General features: G+C 27.2%; 1 protein-coding gene across 2 annotated transcripts in view; it reads left to right on the top strand.

Moving 5' to 3' along the window:
• Rbcn-3A (Rabconnectin-3A) overlaps positions 1-25567 on the top strand; it is a 161001-nt gene that overhangs the window by 106978 nt on the left and 28456 nt on the right. For both annotated transcript variants that reach the window (XM_067288460.1, XM_067288459.1), the window contains exons 38-46: positions 1165-1592; positions 4839-5041; positions 7240-7352; positions 11526-11789; positions 15604-15791; positions 15873-16161; positions 19863-20064; positions 20882-21005; positions 22725-22829. In XM_067288460.1, the coding sequence (XP_067144561.1) occupies positions 1165-1592; positions 4839-5041; positions 7240-7352; positions 11526-11789; positions 15604-15791; positions 15873-16161; positions 19863-20064; positions 20882-21005; positions 22725-22829 (1916 nt within the window). The remainder of the gene's footprint in view (positions 1-1164; positions 1593-4838; positions 5042-7239; positions 7353-11525; positions 11790-15603; positions 15792-15872; positions 16162-19862; positions 20065-20881; positions 21006-22724; positions 22830-25567) is intronic.

Here is a 25567-nt window from a genome sequence, read left to right as displayed (position 1 = left end):
AGAATTTTAGTCACAAAATATTTAGCATATTAATTGTTTTGGATTGAAAACAACTAAACTGTTTAATAAAATTTAAGAATGTATAAGCAAAACATATGATTTCTATTTTTTAAACATCTTTATTTTCATGTCTTCTCATTCTAGCATTTAAAATAAAAAATTTTCTTTCAATATAAAAACAAAAGGCATTGTCAAATTAAAACAGATGGGTATTTAAAACTTTTTTTACTAGTAATTAACTAAACAAGGTGACAATTATAAATTACAAGTCTGATCGATTAAATTCTTTTCATTTTTACTGAAGTTAGAAATGTGAAATAAAGAACCATTGAATTTCTAAAAATCAATAACAAGTGGATTTTCGATGTAGTGTGTTGCATAATTAAAATTTTAGGATAATAAATTAACATGGACCTTCTTTAGTAGCTTCTATGTTATATACTTTAATAGATTCTTCTAATTAACATTTGGATTTATTAACATATTTAAGCTGTAATTTCTTCAACATATTTACTGTTGGTATAAAAATAAATTTTACTATCAATATGCTGAAAATTTTTAAAATTTTTTGTTTAATTATAATACATATGTAAAAAGTGTCAGGAATTTTTGCTGTTATGCTTTTTTCCTGAAAAAAATAGGGCCTGAGTGACACTTAGACATTTTAATAAAAAATTAACACACAGAATACTAATACAAAATCAATAGATGAAATACATTCTTTGAAATATACAATAAAAGATAAAACTAAACTTTCTTGTAATCAAAGGATAAAATTTCCCTGAGTGGTAATATAACAAATTTTTAGGATGCATGTGAGCATCCTCAGTGTATTGGGCGAGGCAGTGCAGGACACTCCAAAGCACTTTGGGACTGAATATGTTAATGAGTTTGCTTAAATTTAAGTATATAATTAAAATAGTATTAATATTTTAAAGCCATTTCAGAATCTTTTTAAATAAAAATTTACTATATTGCATTTATTTATTTTCTGTTAATTTAGGCAAAATTATAAATCCTAATAAATATGCTCTTACATTTGTCATTTATGAATTATTGAATATACAAATTAAGTTGATATAATCCAAGTGATTGTAATTGTACATGATTTGAAAATCTACATTCATGTATATTTGTTAATCTTATATATATTTATCTTTTTAGTGGAAGGATCAATAAGTACTTCAGTGGAGGAAAGTGAAATCACAAGAGAAAGACTTGGATCAGCTAGTTTCCGTTTTGAAAATTCAGATAGTCAGAGAGAGAGACTTCCCACATTACATGAAATCCTTTTATCAGATAAATTAGATTTTGAAGCTAAGCTTCATAAAGCAACACATCGAAAACAGTGGCTTAAAGCAAATGAAAGTCTTATACGTACTTTGTTAGGTTATTGCAGTTTGCATGGTGCACATGGAGGTGGACTAGCAGCAGTTAGAATGGAATTAATTTTATTTTTACAAGAATTACAACAAGAAAGGTCTCAACAGCAATTATTATCTCCTCTCCCTTTTTTAACTACTTTACCTCTTCTTGCTGCAAGTGTTGCAAGCCAAAAAATTGTAATTGGAGATCCTATATATCATCTTCAGGTAATTCCTTTTTATTTGTAAATAGTGAGTGCATTCATAAAAATAAATTGTTAAACTCATGCAATGCAAAGCTAAATTGAATTTATTTACATTATGAAGATTTTAAAATTGTGCACTTCATTTTCAATTATTTTCTGCATTATTAAATTACAGGACAACACAATTCAAATTCAAATTTTAAAGCTTAACTCAGAACAGCTTTCAAATTTTAACTAACTAAATATTATAATTTTGCTAATTGTATAAATAATGTATTGTTAATTTTATTAATATATTTAACTTATACAATTTTGGTAGAGTAATATATACTATATATGCTTGTATATAGCAAGTATAAATTTGTACATTATTGGGATATACCATATTCCAATAACTTGTCTTGTTAGGACAAATGTTTGAACACAATCAATAAATATGGAAGAAAAAACAAACTATAAAAAGAACTTTTTTCTTTCCGACAAGAATATTTAACGATTAGACAAACTTTTTCAGGCTGATTTAGTCTAATTTCAGGTCTATATTCAACTTAACACACATTCTGTTGATTAGAACATGATCTAATATACATTGGTACTACAACAGATTGATTTCCAGTATATTAAAAAAACATAAATATGACATTGAGAAGAACAAACAGTGCACTTCAATACCATATAAATGCCCCTGAAATGGGTGTTAAATCTAAACTCAGAGAACCAAAATTGATTAAACAGAACTTTAACGACAACAATACCAAACTGAAGATTTTTAAAGCAACAACAAATGAAAACTGTATCAATCACAAGAATTGCAAATCAATTGTCAATGGCTTGAAGATCATATTAAGACAATCCTTGGGAAAAAGGTGAAAACAGTGACCATATGTAACTACTATTTCTCCTTTTTTTATATATAATTCATTTTTCTTTTTATTCTTGATGTAAATAGAATTGTTAATATTTGTAAATCAACCAAATTTGACCAATCAACTAAACCAATGTAAAATTTAAAAACTAGTGTACAGTACATGTCATAGAACTATCCAATGTTCCAAAATAGTACACAATATTGTTATGTTGAATATAGACCTGAAGTTAGACTGTAAATTAGTCTTTAATGATTAGACAAATGTTTTCAGACTAATTTACAGTCTAACTTCAGGTCTATATTCAACATAACAATATTGTGTACTATTTTGGAACATTGGATAGTTCTATGACATGTACTGTACACTAGTTTTTAAATTTTACATTGGTTTAGTTGATTGGTCAAATTTGGTTGATTTACAAATATTAACAATTCTATTTACATCAAGAATAAAAAGAAAAATGAATTATATATAAAAAAAGGAGAAATAGTAGTTACATATGGTCACTGTTTTCACCTTTTTCCCAAGGATTGTCTTAATATGATCTTCAAGCCATTGACAATTGATTTGCAATTCTTGTGATTGATACAGTTTTCATTTGTTGTTGCTTTAAAAATCTTCAGTTTGGTATTGTTGTCGTTAAAGTTCTGTTTAATCAATTTTGGTTCTCTGAGTTTAGATTTAACACCCATTTCAGGGGCATTTATATGGTATTGAAGTGCACTGTTTGTTCTTCTCAATGTCATATTTATGTTTTTTTAATATACTGGAAATCAATCTGTTGTAGTACCAATGTATATTAGATCATGTTCTAATCAACAGAATGTGTGTTAAGTTGAATATAGACCTGAAATTAGACTAAATCAGCCTGAAAAAGTTTGTCTAATCATTAAATATTCTTGCTGGAAAGAAAAAGTTCTTTTTATAATTTTTTTTTTCACATTTATTGGTTGTGTTCAAACATTTGTTCTGAGAAGACTGACTATTTGAGACATTATTTGAGGCTGTATTGAAGCAAAGAGCATTGTGCTTATAGATTAGATTGGCTGGAACCTTCTTTATTGGTTGTTTTATCAAGATGAGTTGCTAAATTGAGGGTAGTTATAAAGAAAATATACTGTATATTGCAGCTTGGTAGTTTAAAATTCTTCATAATTAAAATTCAATAAGCCCAAAATATAAATCATAAAAATTTATTAGTAAAATTCAAACTTCCATTCTTAAATTATTTTAGCCTATAAAACAGCATATTCAGTAGTACAAGTTTAATTCGTACTGTGACAGAACTGGTAACTCAAATTACTCATATGTCAAATCAATTTTCTACATTGAAATGAATTGAAATGCCATTAATTTGTTCTGGACCCCAAAAATTACAAATTTTTGTTACATGTTTTTAAATAAGAAAAATGTACTTATAAATAATGAATATTGTATAAAAACAATAGAATATACTGCAATAAACTGGTTTTGCAGATGTTGTGGCATTCGCTGCATAGATAAAGAAAGAAAAGATGGAAAATTTGAGAGATGAGAGTCGGTGGCACCGCGCACAACATGGAAAGTGAACTAATGCCTACATCACTCAATCATGTGTTTTTCTATTATCTAGCCTTCAGACATTGGAAGAGTAACAAAAATGACGAAATTGTGGTGGTTTTCCATCTTCTTTTTCTTAATCTATGGTTTGCTGTGGTGTTTGCTGCATCACCTAGTGGTGAGGTATCTGAAGCTGACTCATAACCCAAATTTTCTCTCTCAACTCAAAACAAAAAATCGGTTAAGAGACTGCTCGTATCTCGAAAAACTTGTAAATTGGAACACTTGTAAGTCAAGGTACCACTGTACTTTACTTTCTATAGTGCTCTATAGGATCTGGATTTACTACATTGTAATTTACTGAATTGCTTTTGTTATAGCAAAATTTATAATTAGGCTGTGCACAGAATTTTTAAAAGAATGGGTTTTAAAAAAGTAGATTATTTTTTATAACAGTTTATTAATTTTTACAATATATGTGTATAGATTTTTCTTGTTTGTATTGCATTTTGTAATATAGGTTATTGGCTTTTGGTATTATTTTTTATTTAAAGTTTTCTTTCTTTCCAAATGAGGGGGTTAAAATATGTGCTTGACCTTGTTTATAATAATGTTTGTTGTTACAAATACCTTTATTAATTCAAGCTATTCGAAAATTCGAACAAGCCTTTGATTTTTTTAAATTTAGATCAACTGAAAAATAATATAATATTTAAAGATACTTAGTAAAAATTATATTTTTGTATTTTTTTAATGCAAATTATTATAATTTGTTTGAAAATAAATTTAATAAAATGTATATAAATAATTTTTATTTAAATAAAATTAATACAATATATTTTTTATATTTTATTAATTAGGCAATGACTCATGATATTCTTTTGACTATTATGGAAATTGCTATGCCTCCATTTATGACGAGCACTTCTTATTCCAAAGTTTGTATATTACGAGATTTAAGTACTTCATTATCAGCTTGTATATATCAATCATTATGTGATAGCGACAATTTTGTTGTAAAACAAAACAATGGAAGAAATTTGGCAATGGAAAATTTTATAAGGTATTTAATGAAAATTTTATAGTTAATTATTAAATTTATCAAATAGATTTAACAAATAGAATAGATTGTATTACTTTTTTTAATGATAAATTTTTGTTAACTTATTTCTTTCTACAATTTCAGCTGTATTCTTTGTTTTCATTTAAAAATGATATTTTATTTAGAACTGCTAATTTATAATTCTTATTTATATTAAATTTTCATTTATAAGTTTCCAACAAAGTTCTAATTCATAGAAACACATTATCACACATTTTTTATTAATGCATATGACATTAATTAGAGAAAACATATTTAAATACTTTTTGATTTTCGATTTATTTTCCTGTTAATTAATATTTTATGAAGTTCAGGTAATTTATTAAGGAATAAATTTAATAAATATATACTTTTGTACATGTATTATACATGATTTGTTAATGAATAATAAATAAATAATGGCTTTTTTCTCTTTCAAAGCCATGTAGATTTATGGTTGTGGATTAATAACAGGATAAACTCTCTTAATTTAACAATTTATTTTTAGTCTTAATAATTTGACAATTATAAAAAAATATATGTATATAACTGTTAATTAGAAAAAAATAACTAATTAAAAAGTTGAAAAGGCTATAGCATATGTGCATAGTAAGTTAAATACTGTTTTACTTTTCCAGTGTGCCATACTGTAATGGACATAAGAGTCAGGGAATTTGTATGAAGTTGGTCAGGGAAAGTCATGGAATTTAAAAGAAAAATTTGAGTAGGAACCCCTGTATGGAAAGCTTAGGTGCAGGAGGTCCTGATTAACTATATATGAACTTCCAGTCTAGACTGGTTAGTCATATGAGCTTAATTTAAAAATTTTTCCTTAGATGAAGTTACATAGATGACTTGCATGACTCTGTTATTATCAGGAAAAGTATGATGTATACAGTACATACAGGGGCAAGACACTACAAATTTGAGATGAAAAATATATATTTTAAATTGAATAAATTAAGAATATGATTAAAAATTGCAGTCCGGCATTGTGACGAGGTCACAATAAATAATTGCTTGTATAGCAGTACATTCATGTATTGTAAGTGATCAACATTTCATTTTGTTATGTTTGCCATATTAATCCACAGACTTCACAACTGTCCTCATTATTGCCAAGTGAATTCTCATTTCTGCTTATTATCTTTTGAAATCTTAATTAATATTGACATAAGATATATTTAATGGTTTACATATCTGTACATTTATGTATCAATTGGGAATATAAATAGTGCCATCATAAAATTAAAAGTATATGAAACATTTTGTTAATTCTGATAATTTCAGTGAGATGAATGCATCAGCATTATTAGAGAAATTAATTATAACAACCTTTTTTGGTAATAACACATTATTATTATATAATTTAGTATAGAAATAACAGTAATAACAATATATTAAATATAATTAAAACATTACCATTCAGCAAACATAATGGAAAAATATAATTTTTTTGATGGTAAATATTATCTTGGGAACCAAATTTGATACAAAACTGAAAATATCCAACATAACAACAACTTTGGACATTAATTCTAATGTTTTTAGTTATGCATAATTAGAAATATTAATTTCCATAGATAATGCATAACTGGAAGCAGATGTTAAAATTTTATTACATTTTTATGATGCATTTTGATTGTAAATTGAAATATACGTAATTGATAAATTATCAAATTAACATCATAAACGTAGAATCATCAACTGACGTAACATAGCATGTCTAACTGATAATCAAAAGATGGTAATATCAGAATTTTTAATACATATTACTGTAATTGTGTATACTTTTGTTATACAAATTGTCACATATCTGCAGTTTTATTTTGGTATATGCTTGCATATATGTGTTGCAGACACTTCCATTCTTATGTCTTATTATTTCCTCTCTTTACTGTTACAATGTCATCATTTTAGTTAATATGCTATTTGTAATATTAAACATCAATTGTAAATTGTTTTTGAATTTATCAATAATTATGAAGAATATAAATGAAGAAAAAAGATGAATGAAATCTAATAATCTGTTTAATAGTTGAGTTTGATACACACGATGATTTGTAGGAGTGTAATGCCTATATATAATTTTGAATTATTTATATTTGAATAATACAATTTTTTTACACTTAATATTAAAGTTTTTTACATAATATGTCTTTACTGCTCTTAATTTACAGCTCTAGTGTTGTATATCAGAATAGTCATTTACTAGCAGGCCATATCCGTCGACATAGATTCAGTAGTGGAGAAGAAAGGCTCTCTCCGTCCACTCAGCCTAGCAAATGGCCAGGTATATTTAATATACAATATTTTTTTTTATAACATATTATATTCAATATATAGCAGCAATAATTTTTTTAACAAGAGAAAATAGACTTGATAATTTTTAGCAATTATGAGTGAATATTAAAGGTAAAGAAATAATAGAGATTTAAATTGTTGCATGGTGTTTCCTTGCATTGATAAATTTGTTCTTTTCTTTTAATAGTTTAAATTAGTTTGAAAAATCAAGTTAGAGTTGGACTGTTAATATGCAGAATAGTATTCTGATGTTATTACTAAGAAAAATGTTAATACTGTCTATTGGCATTATTTATTTTTTACTTGAAACAATACTATAAGTACTTTTGACAAACTATTTTTTATTTCTTTCTTATTTATTATTATTGTTTTTTCAATGTATTGACACATTTATGGAATACATTTTAAATTTGCCATTTGGAACACTTTAACATTTATTTTAAATTGTAAGGTTCCATTATTCTATACCTGAAGAAGACAATTTGTAGTTTGTCGAAAGTACTTATAGTATTATTTTAAGTAAAAAATAATAATGCCAATAGACAGTATTAACATTTTTCTTATAGTTTTTGGCATCACAAGAAGCAATTTTCAGGCATTTTGATATTTTTGCTGCTTTGTCATTCATCTACTCAGACTAAATTCTTTAGAATCTCATTAAATCTTAAATTCAAAATTTTTATCAACAGTTTCCAACAAAGTTTACAGATAAATTATTATTTATAATTTAAAATCCAAAATCAAATTTAAAAATTATTAAGTTATTTAATTCAAAATTATAACATCATCACTAAATCAGTTCCAGTTTACAAGGAATCAAAAACATTTTCTGTGTTTATCTGTATGAAATTTAAATATAGTGAAATAGAAACAAGTTGGAACTTTCAACTTCCCTTCTCGATATTTAGTATAATACTTTCACTTTGTTTTCATAAATTATTTGATGAAATAAGTTTTATTTAATACAGTAGACCCCCCCATAACACGGTAGATGCGTTCCGCGTTATATGAATTCTGTATTGTACGAGTCACTTAAATATGTGAGCCAATCACAGCCCAGCACATATGCAGTTTAGGGAGCTACGGTTGTTTGAAAAGTTTTCTTCCATAAAATTAATCAATTCTAGACTAATTTTACTCAACATTTCCAAATTACGTATAATTTTTTGGGAATAATCCATATAAACTATGCTATAAACAAAAAATTGTAGAATTACTTACCAAGTGTGCACCATTTGACGACGCCATTGTTTAAGCTTGTTTTCATCGCAGAGCAGCTTGTCGAACAGCAGGCACATGTTTCCCAATAAGTTATTTTTCTGCGAAAAATTTACTGAACTTTGGAGACATTAATATAAATATAACTTTTATGGCCGTTAAATAATAAATGGTTTTAGTAGGTCTGCTACTCGTTTAAACTTAACGGTTTGTGCAGTGTTTGCTATTGGTCCAGATTCGACCAATCCTGTCATGACGGGAGTGGGTGATGATGTTTTACCGTGTTATACGAGTCTCTTTTAGCATGTTATACGAACATGATCACAATTTTTTTGCCGTGTTATATGAACCTGTGTTATAGGGGGGTCTACTGTATATTTTTATAATATAAATAGGTATTTCAAAAAATGATATATATGGTATGGTCTTGTTTTGTGCAAAATTGATGTAAGCAAACTTGTTTTTACAAATTGTGAATGTGAGAACCGAGGGGGTTAGAGAGGGGATCTCTATGCCCCACTTACCGGCACGGTCTGGTCAGGACCGTCATTACGTCAATGGACAGCTTTAGGAGGGCAAGTAATCGAGTGGGAGGGAGGTGAGTAAGTCAATAGGTGCTGGCCATTTCTCAGGAATAGACAGGTTTAACATAAACACAACAACAATTTAATATCTCTAAACTAAGATACAGCAGATTACAAAGTTATGGCTAGATACAGCGATTATACGCAATTAACAATACAAAGATATATCCCAAGAAACAGATTTCCTATGCACCTCATGATACGAGGGTCGGCTACTCTAGTCTAAATCTTGGTCGCAGAGAGAGAGTTTACAAAATGGTCTAAGTTAATACATCATGATGATTACTCTGTTCATGGATCATGGATTATGCTGGATTATGGATCCTGAAGACATTTGCCTGAGAATGGGAAGACCGTCGGAGAGCTGGCAGATAGGGTGGCTTTGGGCTGGAGGTATATGTCATTGATTATACGGGCCTAGGAATATAGTGATGTCCATCCTGAGGAATGGGTACTACTACTTTTTATACCGTCGTCTGGCTGATGCAAGCTTGATGTAATATGTTTGAAGTTCGAACTGAATCCGGGTGTTGTTTATACAAAGCTGTTAGAAATTGGATGTTTAAAAATTTTATATTATAAATATCTGGCTCGCAGAACTATTACAAAACCTTGTAAACTGGAGTCACTGTATGTTATATAACAAAATAAAATTATGCATTGTTGATGATAACTTTTGTGTGTGAAATGTAACATTGAGTATATTTCTATTAAGAGATGATCAGGCCAATTTTGATTTGTAACAAATAACTTATTTCAATTTTAGTTTTTATTATTGAAATTTATCTAATAAAAATGCAAGACTGATGATTGTAAATAAAATAGACTGTTTCAAAATTATTCAGGAGTCTATTTTATTTTGAAAAATGTTACAAATTTTTTTATAATATTAATGAACCCTTTTTTAAAATGTACTGTTTAGATTGTAAGATTATCAATTTCATTTTGTATATACACAAAAAGTCATTTATTGATCTACTTGTGTCAAAATTAATTCATTATTTATTCAGTATCTTTTCATTGCCTAGCAGTAGGTGGATGCAAAATATTGTCATTGGGAACACTCCATTTCTCTTGCATGCAAGAGAAATGGAGTGTCCCAATGACAATATTTCGCATCCATTATTTATTTTTTTATAATTTTTTGTTATGTATAACAATAAACTTAAAAGTTTGAATAAACAAAGGAAATATTTTTGAAACCATTGCAACTTAAATGGTTTTATGACTATGACCTCACGTATAATAATCTTATATTTTGATGTTATTGAAAACAGAAAAGAGAAATTAATTTCATACACACACACACACACATTCTATAATCTTAACTTTATTACTAAATTTCAATGATAATTATAAGAAAAAAGTTGTTAAAAGTTTTCAATACTTAACAGATAAATCTGTTGTTCTTAGTTCTTAAAGAATATTTCAGTAATACAAATATTACAAGTATTTCTAAATTGAAAGCGACCCATTAAAATTTTAACACAACCCATATTTTGAGAATTGCTGGTCTATACAATCATCTGGGAGTACTTTGAGTGGTGCACAAATTTTGAATTTTTGAAACAGCTTTGTTTTATGCAGAACAGTAGAGTCCTACAAACATGACTTAATGTAGACTAAGAAGATGACGAGTTACTGAAAATGATTTTTATGGCATAGCAATTATCCAAGTCTAAATAGCAAAATTTTCATAAAGGTATTATATGTGCAAATTTATATACTTATTAAATATGTACCAATAGTCACTATTTATATTTGTAGTTAAATTTTAATTTAAAAAAGTATTAGCTATTCAGTGGGTCCTTTGAGTTAGTTGCTTTCCTGTTGTAGCATTTTACAATGGCATCTTGGAAAAAAGTTACATTCTTTGTTAATACATGAAATTGATGCTATTAACAAGTATCACCAATGAGTAACAATACCTTATTTGACCCTAGTGTTAAGTTATAGAGGTAAAAATCAGATTAATTTTTATGGAATTTTAAGTTTCTCGGACTCTGCTGTACCTGCTGTTATGCAATCCTCATGTAAAAAACCATACTGTATATTTTTATTAGAAATTTCAGTTCATATTTGTGATGATTACATTAAATTCTGAATAGTTTTACAACATATTTTTATTACTTTTATTATGTATTTTGTGCAAGTAATATATTATTTATTGTTATTCTGAAGATTTAGAATAATTTAAAAGCATTAGATAAGGCCAAATAAATGTGTATTTTGTAAAATGCTTGTAAGAGCTTTAATGTTGAATTTTATTTTAGTTTTAAATTCTTAAATTTTTTCATATTTTATTTGTATTGATAATTTTATAAAATTGTATCTTATCTTATTATTTTTCCCTCCTCTAGGTGTACATTCTTTACGTGCTTTAATGGCTCGAGATAAAGATGAAGATTCTCCAAAGCTTCACACACTTTTATGTGAAGCATATATTGCTACATACCTCAGTCAATTAACTTATGCATTAGCTACCTGTGATTGCCACATTTTATATAGACTAGTTAGCCAAAATTTTACAGAGAAAACATGGGGAATGTTGTTTGGTGGTGGAGCCAAACGTTTACTTCATGTTGCAACTGCAGTACCTCAAATAACACAGTCCAGTACAGAAAGTATGTATTTAAATTTATATGTAATACGTTATTTTTAGAAATTTTGTTGTATCATTAAAATAAAACTTGTGTGTCTTTATAAGTACATAAAGACTCAATATTACAGACCTTGCATTATTATGGATCACTTACGTTGGTCTAGCAAAATTATAGGAAAATTATAATAAAACTCATTCATTGCAACAGATTCCTTTATAATGTACTCCTACTACTATGGACTATTTTTCAGGTCTCTCAGACCACTGTTCTTCCATTATTACAGACTTTTTAGTTGCCATTTTATTTTGTCACAATTATTGTTTTATTTATTTCATCATAGTTGCTGTTTTGTTTATTTTATTTGAAAAAATAAATATGAAAATAATATAAAATTCATTTTTTCAATGTAGATCTTTGCATTACATCTAGTTTTTGTTTTATTTTCTGATTGACTAGTTTTGTTCTGTTTTGGTTTTGTTTTCTCTATGAGCAGCAAGCCTTGGATTTGTTGTGTAAAGCAAAGCCACAGATAAAAGAAAATAAAAAAACTTTAGTTTTATATTTTAGATTTACCAATAGATAGATATATTGTTTTTACAAATTGAATAAAAATCTGGCTTATATACTTTACAACTGAGATTTTGTCTACTTTGTAACTGACTTTTGTCCACAATATTGATATATAATGGACAAGACATTATTACAATATACAGAAGAATTGCCTTACATTTGTGGTAAAAGATCCCCTGAAACAAGGTAAAATACATTGATTTGGCATCTGGACCCAGAGAAAACATCTGTGAATTGCAGATAATTTCTCCAGGTCTGTTTTTGAGATCCATTCTAATGTGATTCTTTTCTATAGAAAATAACTTTTTGATATGACTAATACACCTGTAATAGTCATCTCAATAAAATGGACATTCATTGGACCATCATAGACCAAAGAAATTGGTCCCATGGTGGTTCATCATATTGAGCTTTTACTATATTTCTGAAAGTTTTTTCAACATGTTTCTGAAATAGTTTTTAGAAATTACACAGAATGCCAAAACAAATCTCTTATCTTTTTAAAAGCTAGTGACAAATTAAAACATGCAGTTAAATAAAACAAATTTTATAGAAATTTTAAAAATTATCATTTAATTAGATTTGTAAATAGCGTTATTAAATTTTATAAATCTACTCTATTGCTGATAACAAAAAGTCATATTATGAAAGTGCTAGTGTTTTCCAAATTGTGCATTGCAGTACTGGAGGTATATCAAATCTTTGAGGAAAACACAGAACTCCAAATTGCAGGTGTAAATAATAATGCTGAAACTCTTCTAAATACTGAACTCTCTGCAGGAAAGTAACATGCCTGTTCTGAAACTTGCAGAGAAGTTTGTCTTCACTATTACGGAAAAGAAAAATCAATGAAGATGATGGTAAAGACTTCCCTCTTGTTGCAACAGTAAACCACGTTTAATAAAGTTTATTCAATCCACAAAGTTAAATCTATTTTTGATAGTACCTAACAGCATATTGATTGGTTTTGAAAATACTTTTCAGAAATTCTGAATAGTTTGTATGGATTCAAGATTCATTTGATGCTAAGGGACCATTTGAATTTGCCACTGTAAAAGAGTCTTATTGATCTGTCTTGTGACAAAACTTTAAAAGATGAAATTTGGCAGCGTGGAACAAACTTAAGTTTTGGACATTAGTAAAAAATGAATATCTGTTGCTAGGTGCTAAAGTTCTGTGATTTATAATTCCATTTGTGATATTATATCTGTGCAAAGTTACTGTTATTAAAAGCCAGAACTGTGCAAAAAACAATTTTAAAAGGTAAATGAAGTTGACATTTCCAAGGTGTGCAGTACCCAACAGATTCAGACATCTCAGTAGTGATTATGGTTATTAAAAAATGAAATAAAAATACTGTTTTTTTTTTTTTGTTTGTGTATTACTTTTTTAAGAACTACAAGTTGTTAAATCATAAATTGTTATTAAATTGTTTGGACTTGTCTACTTAATAAATAGAACAGTCATGCATTTCTTTTGGCCTAGCATTGTAAACTAAGAAAGTTTGGAAACCACTGAAGTATTTCATAGAATTACCATAATTTGCTATCTTTAATCTGTAGTGAAATAAAATTCACAAGATCTTTTAGAAATTAAATAATGATAAGCTTTTTTCATAAACAAAAAGTTTATCATAATGTAATTTGTAATACATAATGATAAGTATTTTTGTTGATGAAAAAAGCTTATCATTATGTAATTTGCACAGGTTTGTGTTGTTTATTTGCTTTCTTAGAAAGTCAGCAATGAAACGTGCAATGTTTCATTTCTGACTTTCTTATTGCTCATTCTTTAATGAAACATTGCATGTTTCATTAAAGAATTAATTCTCTGTATAACATCAAAAAACAAGTAATTTAAGCTTGAATATTTTAAGCCTAAATTACTAAATTATTATTATTACTTTTTTTTATGTATGAAAGAAGTGTATACAGTACTTTCCTGTTTTTTAGTTAGATGTAATTGTATTAGTGATAGTAACAAAAAAATTGCTGATTCTGTACTTTTATTTGTGATGTAAGCATACTGAAATTTGGCTTCAAACTCCATTTCTTTAGTCCATTGTCGAAATTTGACTTCTATTATTGTCGTGAAACATTTTCTCAAAGTTGAAAGTAAAGCTATTGGTCTGTAGTTGTTTGGAGATAGTTCGTCATCCTTTTTATGTATCATAGTAAGTTAGACGAAGTTCCATGAGTCTGGGTATGAGACTGCATTATACATTGAGTTAAATAGATTCAGTAATTTTATTCTTGCTTGATGAGGAAGTAATTTTAAGAATTTAGTTGGGATATGGTCACTGCCCAGGGTTGAGTTAGTTCGAGTCCTGTTAATAGAATCTTCTCAAAATTTACAATCAAGAATTAGTCCAAGTGTTAATTGTAGGAGGCAGTACTAGATATAAGTGATGATTAGTTGAATATTTGGAAAGTGCTGATAAAAATTTTTTCATGTGTCAAAATTCATTACTGGGAGATTATCACTGAGATTTATGTTGAAGCAGAATTTTTGCATTGTAGACCAAAACAATCTACTATCTTTACTGTTATTAATTAAAGTTGGTTCTAAATTTCCAAAATATTTTTTCTTTTCAACCTTGAGCAAGTTATTAAAGGTCTGTTTAGTCTTTGTGTATTTAGTAAAGTTTAAGTTATTTGAATCTTTCTTAAATAATTTTAAATTGTGATGCTTTATCACTTTCATATTGTAACTGTCAAAGTCATACCAAGGTTTTTTAAATCTATTTTGAGTATTAATTACATCACTTTTTATTTGTATATAGTCATTCATTATGTGTACCATGAGTTGGTAAATTTCTTCACTATTAGAATCAGTTATTTCTGGAATAATAATGAATTGTTTTTCAATTTTGGCTGAGTATCTTGAAATATTATAGTTTCTCTTTTGGTCAATTATCATCTCTATTAAGTTTATGCCCAGTCTATTGACATATTTGTCTTTTGATTGTTGGATATTTTGAATTAACATATTAGGACCACTATACCAGGAGTCCATCAGCAATTTGTGAATAGAAGTCCCCCTAATAGTATATGGTGTGATATGTTGCCCTAGTTTTATTGTTTTGAAAATTTCTTTTAGTTTTTCTAGACAATCAGGAGGAATTATTATTATTACATACAGTATGTATACTTTGACATTTTAACTGTATTTTTACAATATAAAAATTACTACAAATTTTAATGAATTTTTTTAGCATGTTTGTATGCACAATTATTTTTTTTTAATTTTGTAATTTATTTTATAGAAGAGAGTCCTTCTGGAGAATCTGGACTTCTAAATTCATTGTATAAACAAAGAATGAAATTGCATATGAAATTATTAAGTCAGTTGAATCCCGAATCTTCACAATCTGTAATTAAAGAAGATAGACCTACATACAGAGAGCAGTTTGTTTCTCCAGAAATGTCAATGATGTCTTGTTTCATGTCAAAGGTTTTCATTTAAAATTTTATTATGAACTTTTATATTTATAATAATCATATAAAACAATTTTTTAAAATAATTATCATTTAGCCACAATTATCATCAGAATGGAATATATTAGATTATGACTCCAGTGATTCTATACCCAGTGATGATGATGATTTAAAGGATGATGATGGAGTTGATGATGATGTATTTGGAGAAAATCAAATAGATAAAAATACCACAAGTGCTACAATCAAAAAACCAAAAATGTCTGAAACTATAGAACAACTTGATCCATCTTCATATAGTTGGGGTATTTTGAGATATGCAATTGTGAAAATTACATACCATCATCTTCTGAGTTTCTTATGTATTGGAGGAATTGAACAATCTGGTAAAATTTTCTTTTTCTTTTTAAACAAGTATAGGATATATGTATAATAAAATTTTGTTTGTGTTTGTGTATATATATATATATATACGTATATACAATTTTATTTTACTCTTACATAATTGTAATATTTTATTAATAATGGAAATTTTTTTATTTTAAGAAATATGAATGTCTAAAAATACAGTAGTTATACAGTAGAAAGAAAAACAGTGTAACACTTGAATCAATGATTTATTTCAGATTAAGTTATTTCAAAATTAGTTATCCCATCATTAAATTCTATGAAATCTTGGACTGCTTCATTGATTCTTCTTCCTTCTTAAGGAGTCATGTAATTTGTTTAAATGATTATAACAGAAGCTTTATATTTGGGCATTTTTATTCATGTATTTCACATATTTTCAGTTTGATCTTTATAACCATTTTCATATTTACAAAGCTAAAATTCACTTACATATATATATGCTTGCAGCATTAGAAAGGAACTCAAAAGAGTTAAAGTTAAAGGAACAGAATATTTATTCAGATTGTCCTTTACAGGATTTTCAATTGCATCTTCAGATCAACAATAATTAAAATAAAAGGCAGATTTAGTTTTATTTGTATTTTTATTTTTTATTTTTGTTGCTTAATTTATGCACACACAATATTATTTCATGTTTATTATAATTTTTGTGTATATTCAAATATTGTTCATTTAAATATAACTGTTAATTTGTTACAGAAATGTTCAAATTTGTAATGTTGGTCAGTTAGATTCAAAATGTTATGAATGAACACAGTTATTCTGTCTGAATTGTCAGAACATCAAATGTCATTGATCTTAAGTTGGATTTGAAAATCCTGTAAAGGACTTAATCTGAATAAATATTGATTCCTTTAATCCTTTTGAGTTACTTTCTAATGTTTATGTATGTAATGTATATCTATGCAGTCATCTTTTCCAGTTTTAAGTTTTATGCTTTCAGCTGTTGACTTTTATTTTATGAATGTGCTAAACTTCAAAATAGTTTCAGGTACAATATTAATTAAATATTATACTTAATGTTATAACAGAGCAAATATATGTCTGCCTTATCCTGGACAGTGTCTATGAATTGTATATATTTACTAGAGTTCAGGACTGTACACAATTTCATTGAAGGACAGATGTTTTGGAATGGATGACATCTATGTAGAATGTACTTTCTGCACTCTACCCCTATGAGTCAAGGAATATCAATATGACTATTAAAAAGTGTTTACTTAATTTTCCTTTTATCAATCATTACACACTAGAGCAGTTTTTCCCAACCTTCTTGGACCAGTAACACTTTGAACTTAATAGATTCCTACAACATGCCATAATAAATTTTAAACATTTTTATTTAAAGAGTTGGTATGCTGGCATATGCATAGATGCAGGCAACTTTTGTGAGGGGGGTATGCTGATGCAAATTTTGCAACAGTTGGCATTTTAGTGAATACTTTCTTCTTCCTTTGGTAAGCCAGTGGTAAAAGATGAGAGAGAAATTAAACTTAAAAAAGAGCTTATACAAAATTTTAAAACGTAAATATAAATTCAAATTAAATGCAATGGGACCGGTATTATACTTCTTAAAAATGTAAAATCTAAAACTGAAATATCTCTAGAGTATTAATGGGTAATATTATACACTTTATATCCAATTTTGAGTAATTTTCCAAAGCAAATAAACCAAATAACAAACGAATACTAGTGTGGGGCCAGGGGTCAATTCCCTCTAACTACTTACCGGCACGGGCTGGTAAAGCCCAATTTCCTTGTCGTTTCGGATGGCTTTTGGAAGGCTAATAGTGAGTGGGGAGGTCGATGGGTAAGTCGATGAGGTTTCTGAATAATAGACAGGTCCAACAGGTTAAACAAAACAACAAATTTAATATAAAACATAAAGAAGTTTAAATACATATGGGATGCATTACATCTACTTATAACTGAGGGAGAGAGAGTTTACAAAGTGGGTTTTAGATAATACTTCATGATGATAACTCACTGTTCATGGATCCTGTGTTATGCATTGTCCTGAAGACATTCATGGATCTAGCTGAGAATCTACGGACAGTAGGCCATCGGGGAGTTGGCAGATAGAGCTGCTTCGGGTTAGAGGTGGTAGCTGTAGAGTATGGTGGGTATCTGGTTGATGTCTGCCTAGATGATTGGATACAACCCCTTTTTATATGCTTTTTGCATGAAAGCTGACTCAGCTATCTATGATGTAATATGTTCTAAGTTCGAACTGGGTCCGGGTGTTGTGTATACAAACTGTCAAGAGTCAGACGTATTGTTGAATTATTGACACTTTCTATCCAGCATTGTTACTCTTTTTACTTCCAAATCAAGAAAACAACTGTCAAACATACTAAATTAATTGCCGGTAGTGACTAAGGTCCAGTATTAGGTTACAACCTGAGTAATAATTGTTTAAACCAGGGAAACATTTAATCGGTCTTATCTGTTAAGAAATTGGGAGAAATAGGATTTGTGTGGGTTTCTTCATTGACCCTTTCCTCTCCATTTTCTGTGTCATAAAAATGATTCTTAATTTATTTAATTATTATTATTTTATTATTATTTCTAATTATTTCTTTTTCACTCCCCCCCTCAGATGTCACACTAGACCTTTAAAAAGTTAAAATAAAGGTCCAGTATTCGTTTGTTATTTAGTTTGTTTGCCTTGGAAAATTACTTGAAATCAGATATAAAGTGTATAATATTACTCATTAATACTCTAGAAATATTTTAGTTTTAGATTTTATATTTTTAAGAACTCTAAAAAGTATTTAATATATCTGTAATACACCCGAGGCACTCTTACAACACACAAGGTGTGTGGCACCACACAGGTTGGAAAACACTTCAGTAGAATAATGCAGTCCTTTGGTATAATGCTGCAATAGTTAGAAGATCCATAATTTGGCCTAGCAAATTTTAAGAAATTTTGGAGATCTGTGAGCGAAATGTAAAAGGAAGTTAAATAAACCACAGGGATTCCATGAATCTATCCAATTCATGGTAGCTTCTGTACCACTACAGTAGATTATCTCGTTTTTATGCTCGCATTTATTAACTTTTATATTTACTGTTACTTTTTTAATTATATATTATATATTTTGAGAATTTCTTTTGTTTATTTTTTCAAAAAACATTATTGTTCAATTTAATCATTTTGTCATCGAATATACAGACCTGAAGATCATCTCCAATTGTAAATCAAAAACGTTAATCAAAAAAATGTTTTTCGAATTAAATCTTTATGGAATAAATATAATTTAAGGCTTTAATTGAAGTGTTGTTCTGGAATATATGCTATGTTCAAATAATTTTAAACTGATGTTCTACAGTCCTGTAGTAGCACGTGGCTTGAACCTGATGATGACTTGTTTCTACTAACTGAAAATGTGTGTTTATCCATAATTAAATGCTTAATAATAAAGACGATAAAGATTTAAAAAAAAATTTTATATTAACTTCCATCTGATATTGCATTAATTTTTATTTATTATATTGATTTGAATTGACTACAAATACATTCATTGTTTGTTTGTAGTTTTGATTGATTTATGAAATATATTTTGCTGTAAAATAAAAATTCTGTTTGAACGTTTATAGAACTACTTTAATTATAATAATTGTAACATGCATTTTTAATAATAAATAATGTATTATTTTTATATATATATAGATTTACCCAGTGTTAGTCCAAAAATACATTCTGTGTTGAAAGTTATGGAAAAATGGTTACAGGTATTAAAGGCAAATATGGATGCATTTGGCCAGCCTCCTCCTAATTACATTCCAGGTTGCTATATTGAAAACATTCCAAAAGGAGGTCCTGCTTTATTGAAATATAAACAGTTAATGGATTTACATAATACTCCATTTCGGTAATATTTCATTTAAATTTAGAATTTTTACATATTTAGCAATTATATAAATTATTGTTATATTTTTAAAATATGATGTTTTTAGTTATTTTTATTTCATTTTATTGAAATTTATAAAATTTTTTACTTGTTTTTAAAAAAAACTTCTTTTTGATCAGAAAAAATAAGTTCAGAATAATAAATATATTTTGAAATAAATAGAACTTACTTTATTAAAATAAAATTATTATAGTCTTCACTAAAAAAACACAAATACGAACAACAAATAATAATTGCATTTTATTATCTTGTTTAAAAGTGTAATATTTATAACTGAAATTGGTTATTTATACGTATTTGAAAAATGTTTGCTCTGCTTTCTTTATGTATCAAAGAAAATTGTTTTCTAAATCACTTTAATTTTGAAAATGCAATAAAATTAATACTTATTTTGCAATTTACTAAGATTTGTGTTGTCTTAATCTTACTAATAATAATTTTATACAGAGAATGAAATGTAAAGAAACTAATTTATGTACTGTTAAATATATTTTATATTTAATTTAACATTTCATATCTAATCTGTTTAAATTTACACTAAATATACACAAATTGTAAAGTGTTTAACAATGGACACTAACTACACAAAAAGTAGTTAATTATATAGTTAGCTAGTATAAAAGGCAATGTAATTTAACTAGTAGTAAACTAGTTACTATGTTTTTTTATATATAGTTTTATATATGTTGTTGTTTATTATATGTAATTATATATAAAATAAAATGTTTTAAATATATTTATTTTTAAATGTATATTTTTATGTACATACTTTACACAGATCACATTCTTCCTCTTTACCAGTAAAAAGATTATGGAATTATTTAGTGCGGCAGGAAAAAGTTCAAGATATATTTATTCGTTACATATTTCCAAGAAAATTGCCACATCTTCAACATTTGGATGTATGTATTATTATCTTAACATTTATTATGTATTAAATACAATATAGTTTCAATTATCCAAGGAAATGTGGACCAACAGTATTTGGATAACAACTGTTGTTTAATAAATTACTAAATAAACTGGATTTGAATACATTATTGTGTATAAAATTCTATTCTACGTATTCTATTTAGTCTATTTAATTCTATTCTATTTTTAATAATTTTCTGCTTTCTGACTTAGGAAATACTATGTTGACTCTTAGAGCAATTCTTTATTGAACACAATTTACAAATTTTTTAAAAAAAGGGTTGTGGTATAATATAATACATCTTTTTGTAGAATGGATTTTAGACTAAAACTCACTTATCAGTTGCTCTTACATGTAATGCCTGTAAATTACATATATATATTATCTCCCAAGTCCATGGGATGTAATCTTCAAGTCTAAATCTATAATAATTTTTTTAAAATTACAAATCTAAAACCCATAAAACTAATACCATATAATGTAGATATACTGTGGCATTCTTATTAGCCTGAAACCAAGCATGATGATCCTCTTTTTATTGCAATGTAAAGACTTAAAATGTAATCAACTTTTACCTTCTTTTCAATAAAAAAAGTTTTTGATTCTAAAGGTTTAATCTAAAATTATTTAATAAAAAATAAGTCCTAGAATTTCTTTCTTTTATGTTTGAATTAATTACTTTAAGTCTTATTACTTTTAAACTCTAACTGCCCAAAACAATACTGTTTCACAACAAAAATTGAACCAGACATTTTGTAAATTTGATAAATTCACTTGTTGAGTAAAATATTCCATCTATATTATCACCATTATCCTGATATTCTGAATTAGTTAAAAAAAACATTTATGATAACTTAAGTATGGCATAGTAATTTAAAAAACTTAACAACAATGCAAATAATTGATAAACCTAAGAAATAGAAACAAGAAGATAATGAAGTTTATAGAATTCTGATAGTAAACATTAGCAATGAAAATTAATTGGAATATATATGAATAATAACAAGATCTTAAGGATAATAAATAGGATAAAAGAAAATAAACCTAATGTCCAATATGATAATTTGTCATACTTCCTACTCAGATTGTCAATGGATAAGGATATGAAAATAATTTGAGATAAGGTAGAACTTAAAAAATTATGCTGTGGAAAATATTACCATAGTTGAAAATTATGGATTTATATGAGGAGTCTAAAAATAATGTGATAAACATAAAAGATGCTCTGTCATTACACAATGCTTGAAAATGGTTCACTTCCTTTGCTTGAAATGTGGAAAAGTTTATCTGGTTTAGTACTTTATTTAATTAGCATTTATCATTTAATTTTCATGTAACATGTTTCTATAACATGATACTCATTTAATGATTGATTTATTATTATAAATATGCTTCAAAATAAATACATATACATATGTGCATGCATACAGAATATGTATGTTTTGAAGCATTTGCCTTTTTTAATATTGTTATGGTGAAAATATAATGTTTAATTCAGAAAATATAAATTAATTTTACTAAATTTTAAAATTTACATGTTTATTTGAAATTCAAAATTTAGATAAAGTAATTTACTGAATGATGATATTTTCAAATAGAAGTTTAATATATTGATTTTAATTAAATAATTATTTTTATATTTATTATATATATGAAAATGCATTTAAATTAATTTCTAAAATGCTCATTTCTCATTTTAACTTTTTAGGAAATTCCAAGTCACGAATTAGATTCTACAGATACTTCAATATCAGATCCTATTAAAATTATACACAAAGATCAAGACAGTATATCTGCCTTTTGCATTAGTAAGGTAAGTTTTTAAAATTTTCTTTAATTTTAAAATATATCATCTATCTGTAACAATAAACTTTATAAAATTTATTACTCTAATATATCCTCATGTGTCTTTGTACTTAACATCTGTTTTTCTATTTTATAATATTTTTTAAAATTAAAATAGCAATAAAAAAAAAATATATATATAATTAAGTTTTAAAATGATTGACTGTTTCCTATTGTTCATTACATGATATAAGTAATGATACATAGGTAATTCAAAAAGTAAAGGCAATTCAAAAATTTCAGCACTATTATTGCAGGTAGAGGTAAACTGGACCTGACATATATGAATATGTCAGGCAAGTCTGCTAAGATATCAATCAGCATAATAGTATTATTGTCAAACCAACTGCTATCTTGGAAAGTCAGAATCCAGAAGAATATTCTATAATTTACTTTTTTGGGTTGAGTGCATAAAACTTGCAGAAATGCACTGAAGAATGTCAGCAAAGTATGGAAGCAGCTGCATTTCTCATAGAAAAGTTTATTGCTTCATGACAATGTGCATCTTCATACCATCTCCAGAACTGTGCAAACCATTGAAAAGATCAAGTTTGATGTTCTACTCCATTCATCCTCTCTCCCACTGATTACCACTTGTTTGGATACCTAGAAGAAGCATCACATTGTTGTAGATTCAACAGTGATGAAGAGCTAAAAGCAGTAGTGCATGATTGGCTTCATGTCCAGCTGAAAATCTTTTTCTCTGATGGAATTTGTAAGCTTCTGGGCCATTATCACAATTTGTCACATATAAAAAAAACTAATATTGCAAAAGTTCGAACCTATATTGCCTAGGTGCAGTGCCTAGTGCCTTATCCACTCAGCTATTGCTGTCACAGCGAAAAGTAAAACTTCCAAAGACTTATAAGCTAAATACTCAATTTTCAGAAGTCTGTTTTTGAGAAATTCTCGAGAAGTAGGTCCTATTATTCAGACAAGGAGCTGTTTGTGTTTAGGGCTAGTGCTCACTAAGTTTTGTTAGAATCAGAGACCTGAACATCTGGCCCTCTTCTTGTGAGTAGTCAGAGGTTGGATAATGGAAAGTACAGGAGATAGGGTGTAGTATTAACATTTCAATGTCATCTGAATCCATCAGGATAGGCAAGTTACTAATGTCTACCTCTTCTGTGTCTACCTGACTTGATGTCAAAGGTTGTCTGCTGTGGCTGATGTGGATGGCTTGAAATATGATAGTATGCTTGACTGCTTAACACTACACATTTTTTATTTTTATCATAGTTCTTTGTAGGCCTCAAAACATCCTGCAAAACTTGCCCTAAACCTATGCTCTTTCAAAATTAAAGACATATTTTTCTGCAATTATTATAGCACTACCAAATATAGTGAAAATCTTATAGTGAAAATCTTATACAACTCTTATACAATCTTATATTCCATTCCTAGACAAGTTTACTTTCAGGCCATTTGCTATTGCATTTGTTTCAATTCATATTCTCTTCTTACAATTTATCGATTCTTTACCTGTTAGTTCCTGATCATGTGATTTCAAAACATCTACAACATCATTTCTGTTGACTTTCAAAAACCCAACCTCCTTAAAGTCACAATTGTCCTAATTTGAGGTTATTTTCTCTACAGTATTTTTAAACAAAAAGACTAATATTTCAACTCATATGCTTAGGAAAAATTACTTGAAACTAACTTTACTACCCAAGTTTTGTTTTTTTATCGTATTTTTAATGTAAAATTGAATATTTTATTAAAAATTTTTTGTGGTGCTCGTCCTTTTTTTCCCTAACCCTTATTGCTCATAGAATTTGTTTTAGCATCAACTGTCATGTTTTTGGAACATAAATCTTGGCAGTTGATGAGTGATGCTTGTATATATGTGTGTTACATATTTTCTTATAGTATGATTTTGTTTTTTTTTATGACAGTTAGAACTGATTAACCTTCCATCAGGTTCATTTGATCAATTTGATATGCCTTACACCTTTTGAATTGTCATTTCTTAATGAAAAATGTTATCCATGCCTACTTTTCAGTTGCTTCATTTTTCTCTTTCTTGATGGTGACTAATTCTTAAAATTAGAAAAAAACCTTCAAAGTACGTAGCCATCTCTCTTTTATATCATTTTGATATATTGCATCTCTTCTTGCTATATGCTGAAAATTTAAAATATTTTTTAGTTTTTTCAGTAAGTATAGTGAATTCAAGAATCAGTACTTAGGGAGATTAACTACTATTTAAAACGAAAATTCTGTGAAAACAATTTTATCACTTAGAAATTAGTATCATATTATAAACAATACATGCCAGTAACAATTGAAGAAATGGATAATGCTGAATGCAAAACAAGTAAAAAACAAGGAAAGAATGTAATGACTGCAAATGCAATACTAAATGAAAAGCTAATAACAAAACATAAATGCAAAAAATATGAAAAGGTAATTTGTTTATCAAACACAGAAGACTTTTGTACAATATACAGTGTAAATATAATGAAACATAATAAACATTTAGTAAATAAAAAGTTCTTTGTATAATATGAAAAATACAGATAAATCAATTTTATACTTAAGTTTTTTTTTATTTTTTCATGAAAAAAAGAATAAGGTATATATGAGTAGAATGAGACCAATAAATATCAGATTTTTTTTAATTGGTATTTTATTATTGGTTTTCTAATAATAATAATAATAATAATAATAATGATTTTAAACAAAACAGTATATATCAGAAAT

Source organism: Centruroides vittatus, unplaced genomic scaffold (assembly GCF_030686945.1).
Source record: "Centruroides vittatus isolate TY-2023 unplaced genomic scaffold, ASM3068694v2 scaffold_861, whole genome shotgun sequence".
In the NCBI taxonomy this organism is placed as follows: domain Eukaryota; kingdom Metazoa; phylum Arthropoda; class Arachnida; order Scorpiones; family Buthidae; genus Centruroides; species Centruroides vittatus.
This window is presented reverse-complemented; position numbering and strand designations above follow the sequence as displayed.